The sequence below is a fragment of the Metarhizium acridum genome (genome assembly GCF_019434415.1).
Source record: "Metarhizium acridum strain ARSEF 324 chromosome Unknown scaffold_72, whole genome shotgun sequence".
NCBI lineage: Eukaryota > Fungi > Ascomycota > Sordariomycetes > Hypocreales > Clavicipitaceae > Metarhizium > Metarhizium acridum.
The window spans coordinates 513,827-540,163 of record NW_027094019.1 but is presented as its reverse complement, the minus strand read 5'-3'; the positions used below and the strand labels follow the sequence as shown (position 1 = coordinate 540,163).

The window sequence follows — 26,337 nt, the reverse complement described above, 5'->3', positions numbered from 1 at the left end:
TTAGTCTTATTCTTAAGGCTATTAAAATAGGCTAGCTTAAGTATTATACGTTTTCTTTCTTTTATTATTATATACTATTATATTAACTAATTGTATCTTAAAATAGTAGTTTAAAGCTTTATTTACTTTCTCTCTTTACTAGAATAACCTTTTTTCTATAATAATTAATAATTTATCTTTATCCTTTATAAAGGCTTATACTTATTACGCTCGTATAGGACTTTCTTAATATAAAGCCTTTATTTCTAATTTAAGTTATTATATAAAGTGTATAATAGATAAGTAAGGGAATTATAATATTATAGGGGTAACCTCTTAATAGCTTTATAGTATTATAAATTAATATTATAAGCTTAAGAGAGAGCTTAAAGAAGCTAAGAAGCGTGTTTTAGCTAAGAATTAAAAGGTCTTACGTTTACGAAAATAAAATAAATTATAATTTAAGAAAATAATACGTGTAATTACGCGTAATATTAATAACGTTAAAGAGTTAGAACGTATAGAATATAAGAAAGTGAAATAGCTTTAAAAGACTATAAGAGTTCTTTTTACTTCTTTTAAGAATTTAAATTCTATTTTAGTTTATTTCTTAAATATTAAATTTAATATTAAGTTATTAAATAATACTTAAAAGATTAATTAGAATGCGTTTCTTAGAAATAAAACTATTTAAGTAACGTTAAGTAGTTTATAAGATTTTTAGCTAGTTTTTAGGTGTTTTTAAAGTTTAAATATCCCTTTTATTTAATAAGATAATAATAATTCTTTATATCTCCTTATGCTTTAAGTATTCGTTTAACTTTATATTTATTAGTATCTTTTATTATAATGTTTATAGCGATTATAGATTTATCTAGTACTTTCTCTAGTAGTAATATATAAAATATAGAATAGATTCTTATTTTATTTAATAATAATAGTTTATAGTTAATATTTAAGATTTTTTATTTAATAAGAAATAGTTTAATTTTCTTTTAATTAAGTTTATTACTAGGTTACTTAGTTTTAATGTTTTTATAAATAAGGTATACTTTATATCCCTTCTTTAAGATTAGCGCTAGTAATCTCTTTTTATTCGCGTAGTATTTTATTTAGTTCTATAAAAATATCTATTTCTATTATAAGTGTTTTTATATTTCTATTATAATTACTATATACGTTATAGCTACTAGCGCGTTTACATTCTATATCGTATATATCTTAATAATAGGGTTAAATTCGTAATTTACCCTAAATAGTAATATCTTTATATTATTAATCTTAAAGCTATTATAAGCCTATTATACTAATAATAGCTACTCTACCTAATTATTCTATTAGTAGTTAATATAGCTTTACAAATATTATTCAAGTATTTAGTTTAAGATTTCTATTTATTTATTTAATTATAGGTGGAATGCTATTAATAAGCTTTATTTAATTTTTATGGTTTTTATAAGGTATTTTTAAAAGTTTAAGGTAAATAATTTATTATAATCTAATATAAGCTTTATTAGTAATCTATATTATATAGTAACTATTTTAAAGAATATATACGCTAAGTTCTTAGTATTACTTGATTCCTTATATAGAATATAATAGGCGTATTTTATAAGTTTATTTATAATAACTAGAATGCTATTATAAGCTACTCCTATTATAAGTTCTTTTAACTTTAATAGTTTAATAATAAAGTCTATTATAATAGTTTACTATGCTCTTTTAAGTAGTAATATTAGTTATAGTTCGCTATATAATGCGTGTTATATTACCTTTACCTTATTACACGTGTTGTATTTCTTAATAACTTCTTATATTATTTTTCTACTTTTTAAGAAGTTATACGATCTTCTTAGCCTATTAATCGTTTTCCTTACACCCTAATATCCGTGTAATAGGTACTTATATATTTCCTTAATAAGCTATTTTTAAAGTATACTAAGAATATACTACCATTTATTATATAAGAATGTCTTACCTTCCTTAAATAAATGCGTTTTCGTTTCTTAATTATCTAAATAGCTATTATTATTAATATATAATACGATTTAATATATTTATATTTTATTTAGCTTAACTTACTAGGTTATATTAATTTCTCGGGTATCTAGTATAAGGTTCTTATTCTTAGTAGCGTATAATAAGGGTATATTACTCACTTACTTATTTAATTTTAAGTTCTCTCTTTAGCTAAGTGCATTTACTCTTTTATTTTTAGATCCTTTATAGTATATAATTTTAAAGTTATAATCTATAAGGGTTTTATACTATTTAATCTATCGTTTATTTAAATTCTTTATAGTTAAAAACGATATAAGATTCTTATAATTAGTATAGACTTTAATTTAATACTTTACTTCTATAAGATAGTGTCTTTATTCTTTAAAGCACTTAATAATAGCTATAAGTTCTTTATTATAGATTCTATAATTAAGTTTAAGTTTATAGAGTTTCTTTAAGAAAAATATAACTAGGTGTAATCTTTCTTAATTATCTTATTATTTAAGCTATTTATTTAATATAAAGTCTAAGGCGTTTATTTTAAGCTTATAAGGTTTATTTTAATTAAGTGCTTTTAATATAGGTTCTAACGTAATTAAATCTTTTATCTTTTAAAATACCGTAACTTTTAGTCTATTCTATTAAAAGCTAACTTCTTTCTTTATTAGGTTTATAAGAGGTTATAAAATATCTTTATATTCGCTTAAGAACTTATAGTAAAAGTTTATAAATGCTATAAATTCTTTAACTTCTTTTAAATTCTTTAATATAAGCTATTTCTTAATAGTTTTAATTTTATTTAAGCTTATTTATATTTCTTTATATATAAGTACGTACCCTAAAAAGTGTATAGTATTCTAATAGAACTAGCATTTTAAGGCTTTAACTAAGAGTTTATTATTCTATAAAGTTTATAGTACCTTATATACATGTTATTTATATTTCTTAAGGGTATTTAAGTAAATAAGAATATCGTTAAGGTATATAACTATAAACACTCCTAGTTATTTTCGTAAGATTATATTAATTATTCTTTAAAAGGTTATTAATGCGTTAGTAAGCCTAAAAGGTATTACTAGATATTCGTAGTATTCTCTATTAGTTTAGAATACTATTATTTACTCGTAGCTTTCTTTTATTCGTATAAGGTTATAAGCTTCTTTTAAGTTAAGTGTAATAAACTATTTAGCTTTTTTAACTTTATCTTTAATTTCCGTTATAAGTGGTAATAGGTATTAATTCTTAATTGTAATCTTATTTAAGTATTAATAATTAATATATAGTTATAATTTCCCGTTTTTCTTTAATACCTATAGGATTAAATATTCTATTAAGAACTCTAATAGTCATATATATCTCTTTTATAACATGTTCTTTAAATACTCCTTAAGCGCCTTATCTTACTTAGGGTTCTAAGAATAAATCTTATTAAACGTTGGTTTAATACTAGGCTAGAGTTTAATCTCGTAGTCCTAGTATAAATGCTTTAGTAGTCCTATTTCTAGCTCTGTTAAACAGCTTACTATACTATAAGTATTTCTTAGAAATCTTTATTATCTTAGCTTTTAGCTCTCTAGCAATTACATATATTCTTAAAGGCCTATTATAGTTTAAATAAGGTACTCTTTATAGGCTACTCTTAGCTTTATAATTATATTCTAGTAAATTCTATTAAAGTTAGCTGGTTCTTTAATTAACTCGTAGATTACTCACTTATAATTAAAGTATCCCTAATATAATATCGTGTTTTAAAATTACTATAATATCTAATATAACTTAATATTTTATACCTTATATATTAACTAAAAGCTACGTAACTTTTATATTAACTACTTCTTAGCTATACTTTACCGTAGTTTCTTTTATAATTATAAGTTAATAGGGCTTATCTTTAAGTGTTTAAGGTAATTATAATCTATTAATAAGATTTAGCGAGATAAAATTTCCTTATACTCCGCTATTAATTATTACCTAAATCTTTCGTTCTATTATAATTATATTAATTATAAGGTGTGCTATATTACTAATATTTATAGTATATAAAGACCTATTAGATCTTTATTAAGAAATTAGTTTTAATTATAATAATAGCTATTATTTCCTAATTTATTAATTCTATTCTTATATTATTCTTTAACGCGTTATTCTAAGCGCTATTATTAGTAATTATCCTTTAACGTATTATTAGAGCTTTCTTAGTAACCGCTTAATCTACTATTTATATTAATTAAACTTAGGCTAAGTAAGTTACTTATAGTTATATAATTCCCTTTCTTCTTATATTATATTATTATAGCTTAGGTAATATATATATTATTCTTAGTATAATATAACTTTTCGTTTAACATCTTAAAATCGGTTTATTATAATTTTAGTTATATTATAAGAGTTATTCTCCTTCCCTTTTATTCTCGTAAAAACTATTTACTACCTTACTTACTATTAAGGTGCGTGTAATAATTATTATTATAATAAAAGGTTTAATTAAGGAGTTTATATTTAATTTTAGGTTTATTTTTCTTAGTTAAATAATTCTCTTTTTCTTAGATTCGTTTTAGTAAAGGTTTACTTTTAATAAGAGTATTTAGTATTTCTAAAAGTTATTAGATATTAGTTAGGTTTTAAATTCCTAATCTTTATTTAAACTAATATTATTTATTAATGTAAGGCTTCCTTTATTACTTATTATACTAAGATTTCACGTGAGTAAGTCTTTTTAGTTTATAATATAAAGCTTCTTACCTTTAGAAATTAGCTTTTATAGCTTTTTTAGGGCTTTACATTTATTTGTGAAGTATCTAGTCTTACTATAATTATAATAAGTCTTCTCTCTTTTCTTATTTATAACGTTAAGTTTTATAGGTTTAGCGTAGTACCTATATACTATTAATATTTAGCGTAACTTACTACTATTAGGTTTATTAAACCTAGTATATAATTTAAATTTCCTATAACTTTTTTCGTAATATTACTTATAAAGACAATTATTTACCTTAATAATTATTTTAATAAAGTTATTAAATAACTTAAAATAATCTTCTTAATAAATATTATTCTTTACTTCTTCTTTAAGTCCTTAATAAAAGACTTTTATTTTAAGTTTAGTATTTTAGTTAAGTTTTATTATAATACGTTTAAATTCCCTAGCGTAATAAGCTATAGATTTAGTCTACTTAAGTTAAGTAAGCTATTATATAGCTTTTTTATGCTTATTAGGGTTTTTAAATGTAATAAGAAGTTATTCTTTAAAGGTTTTATAATTAAAGAAAATGTAAATAACTTTTACTTTAGCTTTAACGCTATACTTAAGATATACGTGAAGGGTTAGCTCCTACTATTCTATTACCTTTTTAATTAAAAGGTTACTAATATAAAGAATATATAACTTAAGTATCGTATAAATTTTTTCGTTAACTTATAGGTAAGCTTAGGCTTATATAAGAAAGTTCCTTATATTACCCTTATAATTATCGTATAATTTAAACTTAAGAAATTTTAGTATATTATTATTATTAATAGAGAATATAAGTGTAAGATTTTAAACTACTATAAGTTTCTCTTCTTATACCTTAAGTTTTTCGTAGAGATTATTCTATTAATTAAAAAGCTATTAATTTTACTTCTTAAGCTTAATAATCTTATTATAAAGGTACTTTATTATCTCCTTAAGGTTAATAGTCTTTCCACTTAAAGTAAATATCTTAAAAGTTATTACTACTTAAAGTTTTAAGGTAACTTATTAAATAGAATTAATTAAAATGTAATAGTAGCTTAGGTTTTAAGGTATAATAGGTTTATTTCTTAGAAAGTAAGTTAGGTTAAATGCTATAAAGTAGCTTTTAAGTAGTATTATAATAAGGCTATTAAGAGTATAACTCTTAATAGTAAAACTATTACTTAAATTAATTAATAGAGAACTAGATTACTTAATTATAGGAATACTCCCTTTTTAAGTACTCGTTTACCTCTCTATTATAGTTCTAGATTAATTAGCTTAACTATTAATTCCTTTAAATCTTAATTAATTAGCTTAAGGTTCGGTTAGTTTAATTCTCCCTAATTAATATATTTAAATATTAACCTCTTTAATCGCCTCTTAGGTTACGTGGCTAGTCACGTGCCCTTACCTTCTTCTTATACCCACGGGTCGTGCCTGTTCTAGCCGGTGCGGTCCCGTCCCGTATCTTGTGCAGTGTCGTTCGTAACATGTAAATTCTTTTAACCTTAAGTGGAATTTCTAAAGTTTATTTTATTAATAAAAGAGATCTTTATAAATTCCACTTAAATTAAAACTATTATATCTTAGTTAAAACCTAAAAGTTATTATAATATATAAGTATTCTTAAGGTTTTATAACTTCTATTAACGCTTTATTAAAGTATACTCTTACGTAATAGCTTTATTAATAGCTTTATTAAAAGAGAGTAAAAATAAGCGAAAACTAAAAAGTATAAAACTTAATTAAGAAGAAATAAAAGCGTTTTACACCTTAAAGAATACCTTTATAAAAGCTTTACTATATAATATTTTAATTTTAATTAATAAACCTAAATTAAAATAAATATATTAATCTTTATAATTATAGTAATTTTATTATAATTTAAAGATAATAAAAAATAATATTTTATTGCCTTTTAATCGCGAAAATTATAAGATATAAAGACCTATTATAGCACGCTTAATTAGGAGATACTAGTAATTAAGAACGCATTTGAATATTAGTAATATTATATAAATAATGTAATAAAGCTAATTAAGGTCTTAATAAACTACTATAACCTATAAACGTTTATAAGTAATAAGTAATTAACTAAGAGATAATTCTAATAGTATTTATACTTAACCTCTTTTAACTTTATAATTAAGTATTAAGTAGAGAAAAGAAACCCTACTAATACGCTATTAAGGTAATTAAATTACGTAAAAAGATTACGTAAAGATTCTATAATTCTTAAAGGAATTTATATAAAAATAATACAAGTAAATAAAGCGCTTATTAGATTTATTTAAGTATAAAAATATAATTTATTATTTTTAAATAAAGCACTTAATTAAGAGAGACGTAATAAAAAGCCTTTACTAGAAGAAAATTCACGAGTCTTTATAAAATCTAGTAAGCGTAGCGAGACGCCTTTATAAGGGAATTCACCCCCCTTAAGCCGCCGATTTAACCTAGAACTAAGAGGTAGGTTATAACCAGAGCATTAATAAGAAAACTACATTTTTATTTTTTAAAAAAGCTTAAATAATTAATAACAAATCTAATAAAATACTTGAATTATAATAATAAATACATAAAATAGCTAATATTATAACCAATTAGCTTATATAAAAAGGTGGGTCCTTCTAGCTAATTATAAGCCTAAAAACTAGATTATGTAATTTTCTAAAAACACACTATACTACGTTACACTATAAAAACTACATTTTATAGTTTTTGAAGTTCTAGGCTTATAAGAGCTTATAAGGACCCACTTTCTTATGTCAGCTTATAGTTTAAAATTCATAGTATTTATCCGTAAAACTTATAATCTTATTAGTATTTTATTAGATTTAATATTATTTATTATATTAGAAACTATAAAAACTACAAAACTATAAAACTACACTACTTCTAATGCTCTGGTTATAACTACTCTCGCTTTAAGAGAAAATCTAGGATACCGTAGAACGAGAGAACCCTTACGAAACGAACGTAAATACGCCTCTAAGAGATATAATCTTAAATATATAAAAAAGAGATTCTTAAATAAAAGCTAAATGTATAAGAATTCGTTTTAATTAAGATTTAATTAATAAATAGCACTTAAATAATTAAAGAATCTTAATATATTTAATAACGTGTATAAGTTCTATTAAATAAGGCTATTATTTAAGAATTACTTAAGTTATACTATAATAACCTATTAATTAAGTACTTTAATATAAAAAGAATAATTAAGGTATTAAAAAGAAAATTCCATTAAATATATATAAATATAAATATAAAAGACTACGTAAAGTCTTATATAATATATTAAAGAATTATAATATAAAGGTATTAGTCTTATAGTAAACTAAAATCCCTATTAATTTCCTATAGCTTATAAGTTAAATTATTAATAGACTTTATAATAGAATTATTAAAGACCTAATATTATAAATAAAACGTTAATATTATTCTAGTAATAGTAAACTATTATATAAAGTACTTACTATTTTACCTAATATTAGATATAATTATAGCTAGTAAACTAATAATATTATTCTATAAATAGGTTAAATATACCTATAATATTCTTATTAAAATCGTGTTTAATAAAGAATCTTTATTTATTAATTATTTTTAATTAAACTTATATTATTTAATAAAGATTTAAAGATAACTCTTTACCGTATATTACCCTTAAATAAACGAATAAATAAAACGCGTTAATTAAATATTAGAATATTATCTTTAAGCCTTTATAATAAAGAATTAATTATATTAATTACTTTTATTACTTATAATATAATTCACGTGTAATAATACTATTAATTTAATAATTAATACCTTATTAAATTAACTTTTAATAGGGTTTAAGCCTTATATATATTATAATACTAAAGATAATATTATAAAAGAGAGAGTATTAAAAGTAAGAAATTAAGTTAAAAAAATGCTTTAAGTAAGATAAAAAATAAAAGAATATTAAAAGTAAGTAATAATATTTTAAGTAAAATATTATAATAATAAATATAAACTAATATAATTTTAAAATAAAAGTCTAATATTACTTTAAATTAAGAATATAAGATTTAAGTATAAATAAAATAAATTAATTTTAAAGTATATTAGCTCTTTTTGAATTCTTAATTAAGTTAAATAATAAGTATATTATTTAATACTTTTAATTTAATATAAGAAACTTTATAATATCTTTTACCTAAGCCTATTAGAATAATAATATTAATGTAAGAGTATTATAAACGAGTTAAAAATACTTTTAATATTAAAGCTAAAAGATAATAAGAATAAATAAAAGGTAAAAAGTATTAAGAACTATATTTAAAAGAGAGCTTAATTATATTACCTTATAAAGTAAAAGAGATAATTATATAAGTATAATTAATAGCTTAATAGTAAAGACCTTATAAGTACACTTAATATTATATATAATTATATTACGTTACTTTTAATTATAAAAAGAAATGAAATTATATAAGAACCTTAAAAGAGAGGTTAATCTAAAAAAGTATAAGAAATAAATGTTAATTAAATTAATTAAATAATATAAATAAGAAGTGCGGTATTAAAGCTTATCTCCCTTTAAAATAAGCTAAATATTCTAGGCTATATTAAACCTAAGATAAAGAAATTAAGTATTAAATAATTAAGCTTTAATATTAAAATTAATGCTCTTATAAGCCTTCTTTTTCTTAAAACCCTTAATAATATTATTTTATCTTAGCTTAATTAAAAACGTTTTTATAATCTATTAAGTTTTCTTAGTATCTTTTAACCTTTTTAAGCATAAAAATAAGCTATTATAAAAATCTATTAAAGTAATATATTAAGAGTAGTAATAAATATTCTTAAAAAGAAGATAAGAAATACGCTTAAAAGCGTATTTAAAATAATACTTAATACTTTAAAATAAGAAAGGTTAATAAGAAAATTCTAAAGAAATTAAATTTAAATCTTATACGTATAGTATTAATTAAAAGTAAAAATTACTTTTTTAATTTAAACTTAATTTTATTAACCTTCTTTATATAAATAAAAAGACTCTATAATTTAAGTTAAAAACGATTTTAAGAAAGTATAAACCTAAGAATTACCTATAATATTACTAACTTTTTACTTAAAAATAAGTTATAATTACTCTAATAAGCCTTTTAAGTTAATAAAAACTTAAATATAAGTTAAAGTAAAAGAGTAAAGATCTTTATATAAATATTATGATTATAATTAAAATTACCTATAGTTTATTCTTTTAAAAAGATAGCTTAAATAAACTTTAAGACTTAAATTAAATTAAATAAATCTCTAGCTATAAGGTCGCGTAATATTTATCTTTAATTAATAATAGAATTAAAAAGAAATTAAATCTAATACTTACGCGAATATAAAGACCTTCTTAAAAGATATAATAATTATAATTATTCTTAACCTCTTTAATAAAGTAAATATAACGTAACTTAATTTTAATTAAGAGAGTAAAGTTAAAATTAAAATTAATTTTAGGTAAATACTTACTTAAGTATTAAATTATATAATAGTAATATTATTAATTATTATTACGTATATTAGAATCTTTCTATTAAGCTTTAACGTAAGCTTAAATCTTTAATATTATATTATTACTTTTATAAGGTAAGCTAAACTTACCTCTTATTATTTAAGCTATTTAAGCTTAAGTAATAATATTAATAGGCGTAAAATTAAGTTAATATAAAGTCTTTTAAGTGAAAACCTATTTTAATTTAATATTAAATACTTTAATAATATCTCTTTTAAAGGCCTTATATTTAATTAAAGTTTTAAAGGGGTTATAAGTTAAGGTTTAACCTAATAAAACTATAAGTATAATAGTTAATAGCTTTAAAAATAATATAATATTTATAATAATTATAACGTTCTTTAAAGAATTACATTAAAATTAAAATCTAAGAGAATAATAATAAATTACTTATCTTATTTAATAGAATTATTTAAAAAGGTAATTTAATACTAGGTTAAACTTACCTTATTAGAAAAAATATACCTATAAAATAGGTAAGAAACGTTAATACGTATTATTATTAAATTAAACGCGCTTTTTTAAGTATAAGGGTATAAGAACGTAACTTACACTTAAATTAGCTATAATTTATAAGATAAAAGTTAAATGTAAAAGTACGTATTAAAGAAGGTAAAAAAGAGTGTAAAGAAAGCTAAGATAAAGTGCTATAAAAAGGCCCTTAATAATATACCGCGTTATATAAATTAAAATAGCTGTATTTAAATATAATAATTAAAAGGTAAGATAAAACGTAATTAAAAGTAATAAGAGTTAATATAAGAAATCTAATAATAATAATAATAATAAGATTTAAGCTAAAAATAGGTTAAAATTAATAAATATATACCTGTAATTCACGTTAAAGTTTTATTAATTATAATAAAATATATCTTAGCTTAATATACTTAAATAAACTATTATTAACCTAATAATAAAACAATTAATTAATTATAATATTAATATAACTTTAAGTTAAAAATATAACTTATAATATTAACGCTTTATTATACTAAAAGAAAATATAAATAGAATATTATATTAAGTATATATTTAAAATTTAAGCCTAATAAGTATTATTATAATCTATAAGTTAAGAAACGTATATAAATTATAAACGTGAGATTAAATAATAGTTAAGTATAATAAAAATATAAAATATACGAAAACTAAAAAAAGAATTTATACTTAAATAATAAGAAATAAAGCTATTAAAAGGAGAAAGAGAAGAGAGATAAAACTAAAATAAAAAAGAAAAAATAAGAGATAAAATTAAAAATTTATATTAAAGTGAACTTATAATTACCCTTACCTTAAATCTATAAGTTAACCTTTAAGGTAATTATATTTATTAAGATAAAGAAAAGAATCTACAAAGCTCTTTCTTAAAAAGTATTAAACTTAAATTAAAAGCTTTATTAAAAATAAAAATAAGTAAGAGTAACACGTATTAATAGGGTAAACGTTATAGTTAAGTAATTAAAAGTAATAATTATAACCTAATAGAATAAAGGTATAAAACCTTAAAAGAATGCCTTAAAATATAAGAATAAAAATAAAACTATAAGAATTTAAAGGGAATAATATTATTACTCTTTTTCCTACTAGATTTTAACGAGAATAATACACCTTTAAAACCCACTTATATTAATAATAATTAAGAACGATTATATTAAAAGAGAGAGATAATTATAACGCGTATATAAAGTTACCTATAAAGAGAGACTAAATCGAGTCCACTTATATATTAAAATAAGGTATAAATCCCTACTAATTCTAGTTCGAATTCTATAAGTATTATCACGTGAAAAGCGATTATAAATTAAAGCTAAAACCCTTAATAAATAAGTATAAAAGAATTAATTTAAATATTAAATAATTTAAATAAGTTTTAGTCTTATATTATTAAAAGACCTAAGAATAGAGTTCTTTTTTAATTCCTTACCTAATCGTTCTATATTCTAGGTTTATCCTAACATTAATAAACCCTTGAAAGTATAAGATTTAAATAAATAACTTAAATTATACTTTTAATAAAGTAAAATATAAGTATTATAAAAATTATTAAAAAATTCTTTTTACCTTAAATTATATAAACTTAAAATATAAGGTAAAATAAAATTAATACCTTAATAAATAACTAGTAAATAAAAAGAAAAACCTTAAGAATAATTAAAATATATTTTAAAATTAAACTCTTATACTTTTAAAGAATATAAAAAATTATAAGGCTTAAATAGCTATATAATTAAAATAAGTAAAGTAACGTGAAAATTAAAGCTTTATAAACTTTAATATTTACTTAAATTTATTAAAAAAATACTTAAAAAAAGCTAATAAAAAGTTATAAGTACTTACTCTTTTTATTAAGCTATAACTTAAACTTTAAGATTATATAAATTTAAATATTTTAATCTTTAAAAAAACTTAAAAGAAAGGAATTTAAATTACTTAATAATTCTAGAATATTATATTAAAGAGAAATAAGTAAAAGGTTAACTTATCTTAATTAAAAAGCTCTTTAAAGATACTTTAATAAAAAAGAAGTAACTTATTAAAAGCTTACCTTAATAATAAAAGATTCTTATAATTAAATTACCTTAATTAAAACCTAAAATTAATTAAGTAAGAAAAGCTATATTATTATAATTATAATAATAAGAATTACCTTTAACTTACTTATAATAAATTACTTAAAAGTAACTTAAATAATTAAAGAAACACTAAAAGGTTAAAGTAATTACTTTTACTTTAATTTTAAGTTAAAAAGTATTAATAAGCTAATACTTTAATATAAAGGTTATTATATATAAGTATAATACTATAAAAACTTATATTAATCTTAACAATTATATAATACTTAATCTTATTAATATTAACTTTATAAGATAATAAGAATTATATTAAGTAAAGGTAATAGCTTTTATTTTATCATTAATTAAAACCCTTATAATTCTTTAATATAATATATATAAAGTACTTATTTAAGCTATTAACTCTTATAAGTATAAACGTATCTTAAAGTTATTATATATTACTATTAAAAGAGATTTAAACTTAAAGGGAAATCTTATTTTAATAAGAATATATATATTAATTAAATAAAAGATATATATAATTATATATAATTAAAAATAATAATATAAGTTTTAAAGAGAAAGCTTTTTATTAAATAATCCCTATAAATTTATTAAGAAATACTAAAACGTAACTTAAATTTACGCTATTATTAGTATACTTAAAAAAGACTTTTTTATTTTAAGAGGTAAAAAGCTAATAAAAGAGTATAATTTTATAAATAATATTTTAATAAAGCTTTATAACTTTAAGAATATTATTATAAATAATTATTTTAAGACCTTATTATTATATAAGAATATTAATTATAATATTAATCTTTTACCTAATATTATATTATCTTATAAACTTATTTATATATTATTTTAAGTTAAGTTAAAGAAACTTTATTAATATATTAATAAAAACCTAATAAATAAACGAATAAAACCCTTAAAAAGCTTAATTAAGATATTAATTTTATTTATATTTAAGAAGAATAAAACCTTAAGATTATATATAAATTATAAGAGATTAAATAAGATAAATTAAAAGAATTATTATATATTACTCTTAATTTTAAAGTTACTTAATAAATATTAAAAGATTAAGTTCTTCTTAAAGATTAATATTAAGAATACCTATTATAAAATATAAATAAAAGAAAGAGATAAGTAAAAGATAGCCTTTTAAACCTATTATAAGTATTATAAATACTTAATTATACTCTTTAATCTTATAAACGCGCCTATTACTTTCTAAAATTATATTTATTAAGCCTTATAAAAGTTAATTAATATTATTTAAATAGTATATTTAAATAATATCTTAATCTTCTTAAAAATAAGAGAGAAATATACCTTTTATATTACTTAAATATTAAAATAAATAAGAGTAATTAAGCTATTTATAAAGCTATTTAAGTGTATCTTTTATTAAATTTTTATAGAATTTTTAAGGTTTATTTTATTAATTAATAGCCTTTTAATAAATTTAAAATAAGTATAAATTATTTAAGAATAAAAAGAATTAATTACGTATTAAAAGGTATAAGTATTTTTAGAATTCTATAACTTTTACTAATAATTTATATAAAGCTACTTTAAAATAATAGTACCTTTAAACGCTTTATTAAAGGGAAGTTAAAATAATAAGAGCTTGATTACTTAACCTTTATAAGTAAAGAATAATTAACGTTTAATTATTTAAAGAATACCTTTATAAGAGCCTCTTTTCTTTAATATTATAACTTAAGTAAGGTAATTTAAATTAAAATAAATGCATTTAACTTTATAATAATTAAAATTCTCTTATAATTAAATAATAAAAGGTAATATTATCTTATTATATTTTAGTCTTAAAAGTTTATTAATATAAAAAGAAATTATAAAATATTAAACTAAAAACTATTTATTATAATAGAATTATTTAAATATTAATAATATTATATTAAAAAGATAATAAATTTAATTAAGGTTCTATTAAACTAGTATAACCTTTAAATATTTATAAGGTAACTTAAGTTAAATAAGTATTAAGCTTATTAATATATATTCTTATTACCCTTTAACTTTATTATTAAGTATTAATTTAATAAAAGTAACCTAAGAAATATATTATTAAGGTAATTTAATTATAAAGATAAAGTTATATTTAATAAAAAGCTATTATTAAACTTATAAAAGAAGCTAATAATTACTTAAAAAAAAGTAAAGAATACTCTAAGAAACTTGAAAAATTATAATAAGAAATTAACGTTTAATTAAATATATAAAGCTTTAAAGCCTTTAAAAAAAAGGTATTTAACTTATATAAGTTAAGTAATTATTATAAGTTTAATAATTATTACTTATTTTATTAATAGATTTAAGAAGAAAGTAAGTATAATAAGTATAATTACGTAAAGTTAAGTAAAGTATATAATAAAATAATAGTTAATTTATAAGAATAAATTAATTATATTACTTAAAGACTCTTACTTTAAGCTTAAAGCTATAACTTAAATATATAAAAGTAATTTATTAATAAATTAATAGTAAAATAAGAAGAAAAGAAGAATTAAATAAGAGATAAAAGTAGCCTTTTATTATATAAGAATAAAGTAATTATACTTTAAGATTTAAAGATATATTAAAAGTTACTTAAGTTATATTATAATAATTTATTAATAGGTTACTTTAAAATAAAAAGAATCTTAAAATTATTATAATATAACTTTTATTAATTATATATATAAGGTAAAGTAAAAGATTATATTATAAGTTATATAATTTATTAAAAGGTAATAACTTAATAATATTACTTATATAATACGCTTAAATTATTATTAATTTTATAATAATTTTAAGTTAAAATATTAATAAACTTTATAATAAAGCTATTTAAGATAAAGTACCTTAAGTAAAGTATTAATATAATATTAATAATAATAGATTAATTTATCAAGTATTTCTTTTTTTTAATAATTAATACTATTATTTTATGTAGGGAAAAACCACACATAATATAAAGGATCGTAAAAAACTATTAAAATACCGGTTAAAATACTGTGAACATAATAGCTATAAGGGCTAAGAAGGTTAAGGTTCTATTTTTCTAGGAAGGCTTTAAAAAGCTAGTTATATAATTGTGTGGCACGTGACATGTCACGTGATACGGCACGTGACTAGAGGCTACGTTGCTAGCTAAATCGAGCTGCGATATACAGTTAAATTCCTCGCTGTAATATACGGCCGAATTTCTCCACACATTATTAATACTATAAAACTAACAAAACTCTTTTATTATAAGGTTAAACTTTAATTTAATATATTAAAAGATATTATCCTTAATAAAGAGCTAGTATTTATTAGTTAATTTTAATTAAACCTTTATTACTTATTTAAGATAAAAAGAAGGCTTTTAATAGCTTTTTACTTATAAATAAACGAGTAAATAAAAAGAATAAATTAAACTATAAAGTATTACTTACGTTATTTTATTATAAATAATTAACTAATATAAGTATAATTATTATTATAAGCTTAATTCGCTTATAATAATATAAAGAGTAATATAATAAGTTACTTACTTAATTATAATTTAATAAGATATAACTTAAAGTTTTACTTTTACCTTAAAATTAAAGCTTATTAAAAGAGAGCGCTTATTATAAAAGCTTATATAATTAAGCTTAAAAAAGTATAAAAATAACTTTAAATTAATTAATAAAAAGCTATAAAATTTTAAGTAAAGTATTATAATTAATAATATATACTCTTTACCTTATATAAGAGAAACTTAATAGGCTTAATTATAAAGAATATTAAATTTAAGGTAAGAAAATAAAAGCTTATTCTTTATTATATTAAACCTTTTTAAATTTTAAAAATTATTAAAAAATAAATATATTACTTAATATTATTAGAATAATATAATTACCTTTATAATATCTTTTATATTAGCCTATTAAAGCTATAAAAAAGGTAAGAAAATACTAATAAAAACTCGCTTTTAATATTAAATCTTAAAGAGAATAATAAAGAGTATAAAGTTAAAGAAGTTAAGAATTAAAGAGATTTTTAAGAAAATATTTATTATTTAATAAAGTAAAAGAAATAACTCTTTAAGTATAATTAATAAATAATTATTAAAGATATAATTAATATACTTAAAGCGATTATTATATTTTAATAAAATAAAAATAAATAAAAAGCTAATAAAACGTTATAAGAAAACTATAAGTAAAGAATTATTACGTGAAAATTAAATAATTATACTCTTATTATTATTAATTTTATTTATTTTAACTTTTAAGCTAATAAACTATTAAATAAAAATTAAATAAAATAGCGCTTAAAGCGTAAGAAAAATTAATAAAAAAGCACTTAAAGCGCCTTTTTTAAGTAAGTTATTATTAAATTTATTAATAATAATTACCTTTTTTATATTATTATAAAGATAATAAATTATTATTACTTAAGTAATATAATTTAAGTTTAATAAGCGTAAATATAAGACTTAAATTACTTTTTATTTATTAAAGACTTAATTATAATTTACTTAATAATAATTAATAAGTAAAATAATAAGAAGTTATTAATAAAAAAGTTTACTTATATTATTAAATTATAAAGAGAGAATTAAAATAATTAAAAACTACTTTTAAGCTATTATATATTAATAATAAATACTTTAAGTAAATTAAAAGAAGAGAATTAATTAATAAATATATTATAATAAATTAAGGAAAAACGCACTTATAAGCTCTTTATTATATTAGTTAGCTTATAGGTAATATAGTAAATAATTTTAATATAATTAAAGCTATAAATAATTTCTAGTAAAAGCTAGGTAAGGTATATATAAGTTACGTGTAAAAAAATATAACTAATATTATTATTATTATTATTATTCTTATCCTTTAAGATTAAGGTAATTATAAGCTATTAAAGATAGCTTAAAAGGCATAAAAGATTAATTATATCTTTAATTATAATAAGAATAAGCTATATAAACGTTAATAAAAATATAATAAAATTATAAGAAAACCCTTTAAAGTTATAAATTAATTAAATTATACGTATTAATACGTATAATACACTATTAATAGCACTTAAAAAGGCTAATATTTAAGCTTATATTATTATTAAAAGTATAAAAAATCTTAAGAAGTTTAAGCTTCTTTAAAAAGCTATAATAATAAGCATTTATTATTATACGTAAGTAATACATGTAAAAATAACGCTTAATATTAATATTTATTATTTTAATAATAAATAATAGGTAATTAACTTAATAAAATAAGGTTTCTTAAATAAAAAAAGAGAATTAAATAAGTAACGTAAAAAAGAATAAGGTAAGTAATAATATTTAAGAGAGAAATAATTCATAAAAGTATAAAGAGACTATATTAATTTATATATATAATTAATCGCGTAATAACGCGATTAACCTTAATTAAACGTTTAAATTATTATATATTAATTAATAATATACTATTATATAACTAATAAGCGAGTATTAAGGCTATTTAACGCTTAATTAAAGTAAGGGGAAAATAATTATAAGGTAATTAAAGGACTTTACTTACCTATAACACGATTAATAATATTACGTAAAATAAAAGCTTTAAAATTATATCCCTTATACCTTTTATAACTAAAAAATAGGATAAGCTTTAGTTATTATAATATAGCTACCCTTACTTTAGCTACCTAACTTCTAGTCTCTCTTATAATCTTATAATTTTACATAATTATATAGCCCTAATCCTATAAACCACGGCTAATTATTAGCCGGCTAAAGAAGATATATTACAATAATAGGTGTTTTCCCTTATTCAGCCGAAGGCTGACTCTACATTAATCCATAAGTTTTCCGAATAATGAGGGTTTGGTGCAGGCTTGACAAATAAGTTTCTATTGGTCCAAATTTTGTATGGGAAATCGCGAAAGAAGGCTGGATTGGTTGGTGGCTCTAGAAAAGTGGGTAAAGGACAGCCACCGTCTGTCGGTGCTTCTTTGTTTACTTCTCTGTTTACAATCGTTTACAATCGTTTACAATCGTTTACAATCGCTAAATTTGCCCAGCGATCTGTTCGTTTGCTTGGCCAGCAGCCTTTCTTCCATTATTGAAACAGATGTACCGCATGGTTGGGTATGGATTATGATTCTAGGGGTAATATTAGTCCTAGATCTGAATTGGCAGTCCATTGCCCGTCTTGCGACCGAACAAAATCACCAAGTAATTTCGTTAGCAGGAGGAAATCTGCCAATCCAACTACAACCTGTCTGGAATGCCGGGACCACCGCAATTCCGAGGTAACTGACACCATTGATATACTATATATGCCTCCCTAACCTGATCAAGCGTGCCAGGTCCAAAGGTGCCGTCCTTGCATTGAGAAAGCTGGCTGTCCGTCCTACCTCAGCTGAGAGATCTGCCCCGAAAAGAACCGACAGAGACGCTGGCCTATCGCCTCCTAACCAGAGATCTGGAACCCAACCTACATCGCCAGAGAAGCTACGGCAACAACATACAGCTAGGAGTTTGTTCGGAGAGCCAGGCAGCCAGCCGCAGATAGTGCTGGGGACGCCGATCCCACCAACCCAAGCGAGCTCGCGGCTCTTCCGGGCTCTAGCTCCCTCACCGCCTGTGCCGCCCTCGACCGATCCTGTCGCCTCACATTCTGATCCATCTACTGTCCGAAGCAGCACGACTGGTGTGGACTACTCTTACCTGGCTGTTAGGTTCCACAAGGGCGGGAAGGACTCGCAAGATGATGCCTCCAAGGCCGGCGCCAGGGCCAAGCAGGCCACTATTCGGCGCGACCATCGTTCACGACGCCGTGCAGGGGAGGCTGTGTCACTAACTCCCACAATCTCTCAACTCGGCGTCTTTGAAGGTTCTGATGGTCCTGGAGAAGGTATCCTTGTGCTGTGGTCCCGGCAGTTTGTTCAAGCTAACCACGGAACGTAGCTGGGAGTCAAGATCGACTACAGGCAAATGAGCTCCCAGATGGGGATGGAATGACCAAGGAAGCGGATGACAGGGGACAGTTCTCTGAATCTGATGTTGACGTCGAGGACTATTTCAACTTGCTGCTTTCACCTGCTCGACCACGGAAGTACCTCGAACACCTAGGGGTAGAGTCTGATTCCGATCTAGGGGACGAAGACGGGAACGATAATAGCAATGCCTTGGACGAAAGCCCTCTTCGCTATTGCTCGCGGCAGCCTTCCAGAAAGTCAGGGCCTCGTCGCCGTGCTCGCCGTGGTCCTGCCCCTGGTACAGGAGGGCGGCCAAAAAAATCTCAAAGGCAAACTCGATCGTCGGGGCCGCCACGACGGTACCGGAGTCCAGTGATGATTCCACCTGAAGAATCGGCCGTATTTCACGCACAAGATCCGGTGTGGAATGGGGACCTGGACGCTTGCGCCTTGACCTGTCGTGATAAAGCAATCCTCCGTGAGTTCTGGACAAAGCTGGACAATGACCAAATGCAATTTTGTGGTCGATGTCAAGAGCGTTGGTTCCAGATGAAGATCGATTCTGATGGCATTTGTGCGCGTTGCTGTCGAAAGGATGATAAACGCGGCCCTGAAGAGCCGTACTTCTTCTCTGTGGACAACCAGTTGGATTTTGGCTCCGTACCGACTCAATTGCCTCAGCTTACACCTACTGAAGAGTCTTTAATAGGCCGTGTTCACGTCCACGTGAATATTATGCTTGTGCGGGGCCAGCAGTACAAATATCGGGGACATGTTGTTCACTTTCTCCGCGAGGTTGGCTTGGTGTACAACCAACTCCCGCTTTTGCCGCGGGAGTTGAACACTGTATTACTCCGTCCTTCCAATACGTCGTCCCATGCAAACCTTAGCCGGCAATTCACCCGCCAGTTCCGTGTACGCCGCCAGCCAGTTGCCATATGGCTTAACTACCTCCGGCGCCATCATCCTGGCTATCGATGCATCGTCATCGACGAAGAGCGGCTGAGTCAATTGCCTCAAGATGGCAATGTCCTGGACGACATCCCCCAGAGCCAGGTGGAGGCTGCCGAAGTTGGACCCGAGGAAGATGAGGAGGCAGAACCGGACCTGGAGGACGAGGCTGCGGTGCCGGACCTTTTGGCCAAGGACACGGAGCTCGATGCTCTGCGGTCTATTCTTGCCGGAGAACCAGAAGCTGAACCAAGGCTTTCCACAAGCTTCCAGGAGCAGGTGCAGCACGAGCTGCAGCTTCCGAATATACGGCGCACACCCATTAATGAGTTCAATCGCTCTCATGCCCTACTCTCCTTAGCTTTTCCCTGCCTCTTTCCTGACGGGAGAGCCGACTTTGTTGAGCCTCGGCTACGGTCAATCGACTACAAGGACTACATCGAGCACGCGATGCGCTGGCATGACGGGCGTTTTGCACGCCACCCGACCTTCCGCTTCGTCGCCTTCAATACTCTGATGCGGTCACAGGCCCGTGCACGGTCCAAATTCTTCGTGAAGCAACACGATGGTAGTCATGAACCGCTCACACGGGAGCAGCTTGTATTAACTCTACTAGGTTTAGCTAATTAGTAGTATAATAATGTTTAGCACGTTTTCGTGAATTACTTTTAGCTTCTAGAATTAACTAAAAACTTTCTTTTATAAGTATTTACGTGGTCTCTATTAACGTAATACATTATAAATAAAGGGTTATAAATAATATAGGTTTTGTTTATAACTTAATGTGTAAATCTCTTATTAAAAATGGGTAAGCGCTATACTTATGCGTGTTATATAGTGTTTTCAGACGGCTGACCGTTAGCCGCGGTTTATAGGATTAGGGCCTACGTGCTACGAATGACTAAGCATGAAAAGTGGCTTATTAAGCCAGCAGCTTCCATTTCAAAACAAAGAATATTCTTCTCTGCTAACTTATCGCGAATAAAAGCATTCCTTACTACCTGGCTTGCTGAGGCAATCACCCCATAATGAACAGCCGGATCGTTTTCGAACGGAACCCGCTCATGTCGCAGCACAAGCTTCATCGGTTCGTTACCGCGGGACGTCTCACAGCTCGCTGTACCTGGAGGATGCGTGACTTCAGCTTGATACAGCCTGTCCGCGCTGGCATGTGGTCGCTTAAAGGTTTGTAATCTGGGGTTTCTGCTGAGGATATTGTTGATAGTTAATTGAAGTTGCTGGCCTGGAATCTCATACTGGAACTGGAGTCTGTCCACCGCATTTCGCAGAAAGATTGGCGGCGGATTTAAAAAGCCTGTTATGTGGAGGCTTCCATCTTGCATGGTCTTGCCCATATCGTACTGTAACACACCATGTTTGTCACCACGAGGGACACCAACAACAATATCGCCAAGGCGTATATCATGTTTCTGACTCGGCGCCCCGCCTCCAATGCCAACCATGAGACCGAACTGGATGTTGGGAAAGCTATATGAGAGATGTTGAGCGGCAATAGAGGCGGCATTTGAACATGCCTCAGGCATGACAACGATAACAACGTTGTGTTCTCCCACTCTGCCTAAGGTATATTCGAAATCTCTAATACCAGTCAAAGCTTCTGGCCCTACGTGCTCCTCATCGAAAAGTGGACGCGCGGCAAAATGCTCTATTCTCAGAGCGCAGATCCAGCCTACAGTGTAAGCTGTAGGGTCCAACTTTCGTTTCCGGGTGTTGACTGCCGGCGTCGGTGCATCTTTAAATCGTGCGCTCATCGCCTCCCGTTGACTCGAGACATCTCCATGTCCCGAAATTCTGTCACCAGTTCCTGGGCTCTTGTCGCCTTCATCCCTCGAAGTGCCACCTCCGAGTCCTGCGGCTCGTGTGACTCGGAAGCTCCGATGGCGCTGTAGACGTGAAGCCACTTGCGACCAGAGAAAGTACGTGGCCGTTAGCAGATGCAGAAGCACGCGAACAAACATGCTATATGCCGGACTATGCGACCGGGCCAGATTCGCAGCGAGGATCGGCCTTGGTAGCGATAAAGGCATTGCGAGGTGGTGGTGCCGTCTGGTCGGCAATTACGGACCGAGCTAAAGTGGATTCAGTTCTTAAGGCCGCAATATTAAGCAGCAGCAAGGAATGGTCGATGAGATGCTTGCTCCTGAGAAGCAAAGATAATTCTGCTCTGTATTACAGACCAAGCCGGTTGAGGTCTCTTTCGCGGGGTGTGACGAGGTTAAACCAGACAAGAGAACATTCGCCACACGGAAGCGACATATCCTGTCATGGGCCTGCCAGCTACACTACCAAAAGTGAAGGACTCTCCTGGTAGTGTATGCTCGCTATCGTGCCTCATATATCACATATCCCTCCGAAGACGGTCAATATATCCTGACACAGCCGGAACCGGCTGAATCAGCACAAAGGATGCATCGCGAGGGATCACAAAGAGGTTAGGAGGGCAGACCAGGCTCCTAGAGCGAAAGGCCAAGCCAGCTAGGACCCGGATGCCTCAGTTATCCAGGTCGGGTTACACACACCTAGAATATCGTATATATATACAGGTTAGAGGTCAGATCCCTAGATTGATTGAACCAAGGACCTCTGAGCCCAAAGATAATTATGAGATTAAATTTAAAGCTATTCACAAGCCCTACATGGATCGCTTGTCACTACATTAAAGCAAGTTGGCCACGCGTAGGTGGAGGGTGAAGCCACATGGCCAAGGCTGAGCTGACCAACGCATGTGCAGGGCCGAGCTTCAAGCGATCCAATGACCTCCATGGCCGTCAATTTGGTGTAATATTTACAGAGATGAATTTTAATTGTGGCTGCATAATTGCTCGGTTTACTCCCTAGCTACTACCAACCAGATCGGTGGGTAGTTTTTGCTGATAGATATCAGCACTAGAAGCCCATCGGAAACAAGTCCCAACAATTTGCCTACAGACGTCATTGCAGCCTTGAATACTCTGAAGGGAATGGATGATGCCTTGGTACCCAACCTGCCTGCGCGCGAGCGGGAGGGGGATCTACAGCAAAGTCCTGGTGCTGAAGAGCCTGCTAACGATGCTGATACAATCTTGATATGGTCCTATGCACTTCACTGTGTGTATGGAAAGGCTAGATGCAAAGGCAAGGGCTAGCGAGATCATACTGTGTTCAGAAGGTCTTGACTATGCTGAGAAATAGGCTGGAGGAAAAAGGTGCCGATGGGTTTTCATCCGCACGAGGCAGGGTCCTCATTACGCCACCACCCTCAACAGTCTGCAGACAGTTGGATAAACTATAAAAGGCAAGCGACAAAACCAGAGAGATTCATTTAGTAGCTTCATATACATTCATGTGCCGATACGCTAATCTCCGCTATATACGAGTCGGGAGACTTGATCCACTCCACCGGGCTTTCCTATTGATAAGACAAGGAAGGATTCATCAACTCCTCATTGACCGACCTTGAGTGAATACTGGCATCGTGACCAAGGCATCCATATATCAGACCAACACCAAATAAAGACCCAATTTTGTCAGTCCTTCACACTAGCTACAGTCAAAAGTCAGACATTTGGTTGAGTGGAAATGGATCACTGCACGTCGGGTCAATGTATGCCGAGAGAAACAGCGAAGAAATCGAGCCGTTGACAGCATCATAGTCAGTCGACGGTCCCATCATGCCGCCATCAGCGGCAAGCAGGTTTCTTGTATTGGCGGGAATAGTACTTGTGTCCTGCACAGGCCGTCCCTCGGGTCGGATCGTGCTGGTTTGCCTCGCCGCGACTTTGAGATGCCGATACGCTTCTTGAGCCAAGTGCCACTTTGTCCTCAGTATGTTGAGATTGCCAAGCGCAAGCACAACTCTGTTGAGATGATGGTCCGAGCATTCCGATGAATGGGCTTCGCTGGCGGCGAGTTGCACCAACCCGCAGAAAATTGTGCCAAAGACGACAAAAGGGCTGTAGCCCTGCGGGACGCAGTGCACGGACAGTAGGTTGGACAACTCCTTGGAGGCGCCAATGGTCTTGACATCGTGGACATTGCGTGTCAAGGACGGCGAGAGGCGGACCGGCGTCACGGGACAGATGGTCATGGATTGCTCTGGAAACCTGGGCCGGAGGTTGCTGCGAGGGAGGTGGAGGAGCATGGCTGCGTAGTGGATGATGAACTGCGCCTGGAACAACATTTCGTCGATGCCGCCGTAGATGTCCACAATGTCGATTTTCTGAGGAGGTAGTGGGTGTGCCCAGCTGACGAGCGTGTTGGCGATGGCTTGTAAGCGGTCTGGATGGGTCTCGGGGATGCTGTTGAGCACCAGCACGCGCGCGAGTATATGAAAGGCTTCGATACGATAGCTGAAGGAGGAGTATTGACAAGGCTCTGGTTCCTCGTCGTCGTCTGCAAACACCCTCGCTCTGAATGCGGCCAGGGACGTGGGCTGCGGGATGGCCTGGAGTGACGCGTATGTAGACTCCTCGCAGGGAAGTAGAACCTCGTTGGGAACATCGCTGCATCGGAAGTGAAATTTCTGCTGTAGTGTGCGCATGCAGATTTCCCAGATGAAGAGTTCCCACCAGGTCCGCCGCAGGCTCTCGGACTCGAATTCGTCGTTGTTGGCAAACAGAGTCGCAAAGTCCTTTTGGTACATGCCAATCTCTATCGCGATGGAAATCGCCTGGGCCAGAGATGTCTCGGCTCGCGGACGCTCGTTGCGAGCGCACAACATAATGGAATGAAGAAGCAGGGCCTGGACCATGCTGGATGACTTTTCCGCAGAGTTGGCGGACAGGGTAGAAGCTGTAGCGTCATAAAACTCATCGCCGGATAGCACCATGGAATAATGACTTCCTATGAATTTGACGACTTGCTGCAAATACGCAGGTTAATTCCGCCTCTCGTACTGACCTGGAGGTACAAGTATGGGATGTGCTTGATGAAGGTTCTCGTAGAAAAGGCGAACTAATCGAACCTCGGGAACATAAGGCTCGGGCTTTCTCTCGCGAGGCGTCGGCGCATTGCTTGACGGAGGAACATCATGTGTAGATGGTTGGGGGATTTCCCCTGGTCCAGTTGGGAGGTGGTGAGGGGGCCGGTGAGGCTCATGCAGTTGCAACTGCAGGCCCGGAGCTGTCTTTGTACTGCTGATGGTATCTTGGGCCTGGCCGTGACTATTCACGGCTTTTCGCTTTCCACCTCTGCGCGAGGGAAGATACGTGCATGAGGGTTGAGTAGTTGCGCAACGCGAGCAGCACGGTCTTTTTGCGTCACACTTGAGATGGTGACGTCGACACTCGGTACACGCGAGCGCGGAGGGGCGCATTTCCGCAAAGAAGGCTGGTTGTCAAGGCATTCAAGGCAATGAATGAATGTGTCAACATGGAGTGAGTGGTTCAATGTTGTCGGTTGTCGGTTGTCGGTGTGTCGGTCAGTGACTATCGTGGCGCTCGGCAACTCGGGAAGCCACGCGGTTGAGTGGAGTTGACATGATTGACGGGATGAGATTGTCCAATAGGGTGTCAGCATCTTCGGACAGTAAAACTCAATCGGGCGACCGAAATGCCGACGGATCGGCTCATCGGCGACTATTCAAGCATAGAACACAAGAATGCGCCACAGCCGGACTGCACTGGTACCGCGCGAATCGC

General features: G+C 28.2%; 2 protein-coding genes across 2 annotated transcripts; both read right to left on the bottom strand.

Moving 5' to 3' along the window:
- Positions 1 to 21,582: 21,582 nt before the first annotated feature.
- J3458_006955 (uncharacterized protein) lies at positions 21,583 to 23,104 on the bottom strand (the record flags this gene model as incomplete). Its single annotated transcript, XM_007810472.2, has 1 exon — positions 21,583 to 23,104. Exon 1 carries the CDS (start codon positions 22,744 to 22,746, stop codon positions 21,583 to 21,585), a length of 1,164 nt encoding a protein of 387 aa, XP_007808663.2. The 5' UTR covers positions 22,747 to 23,104.
- Positions 23,105 to 24,248: 1,144 nt separating this feature from the next.
- J3458_006954 (uncharacterized protein) lies at positions 24,249 to 25,986 on the bottom strand (the record flags this gene model as incomplete). Its single annotated transcript, XM_007817978.2, has 1 exon — positions 24,249 to 25,986. Exon 1 carries the CDS (start codon positions 25,524 to 25,526, stop codon positions 24,249 to 24,251), a length of 1,278 nt encoding a protein of 425 aa, XP_007816169.1. The 5' UTR covers positions 25,527 to 25,986.
- Between the last annotated feature and the right edge of the window lie 351 nt (positions 25,987 to 26,337).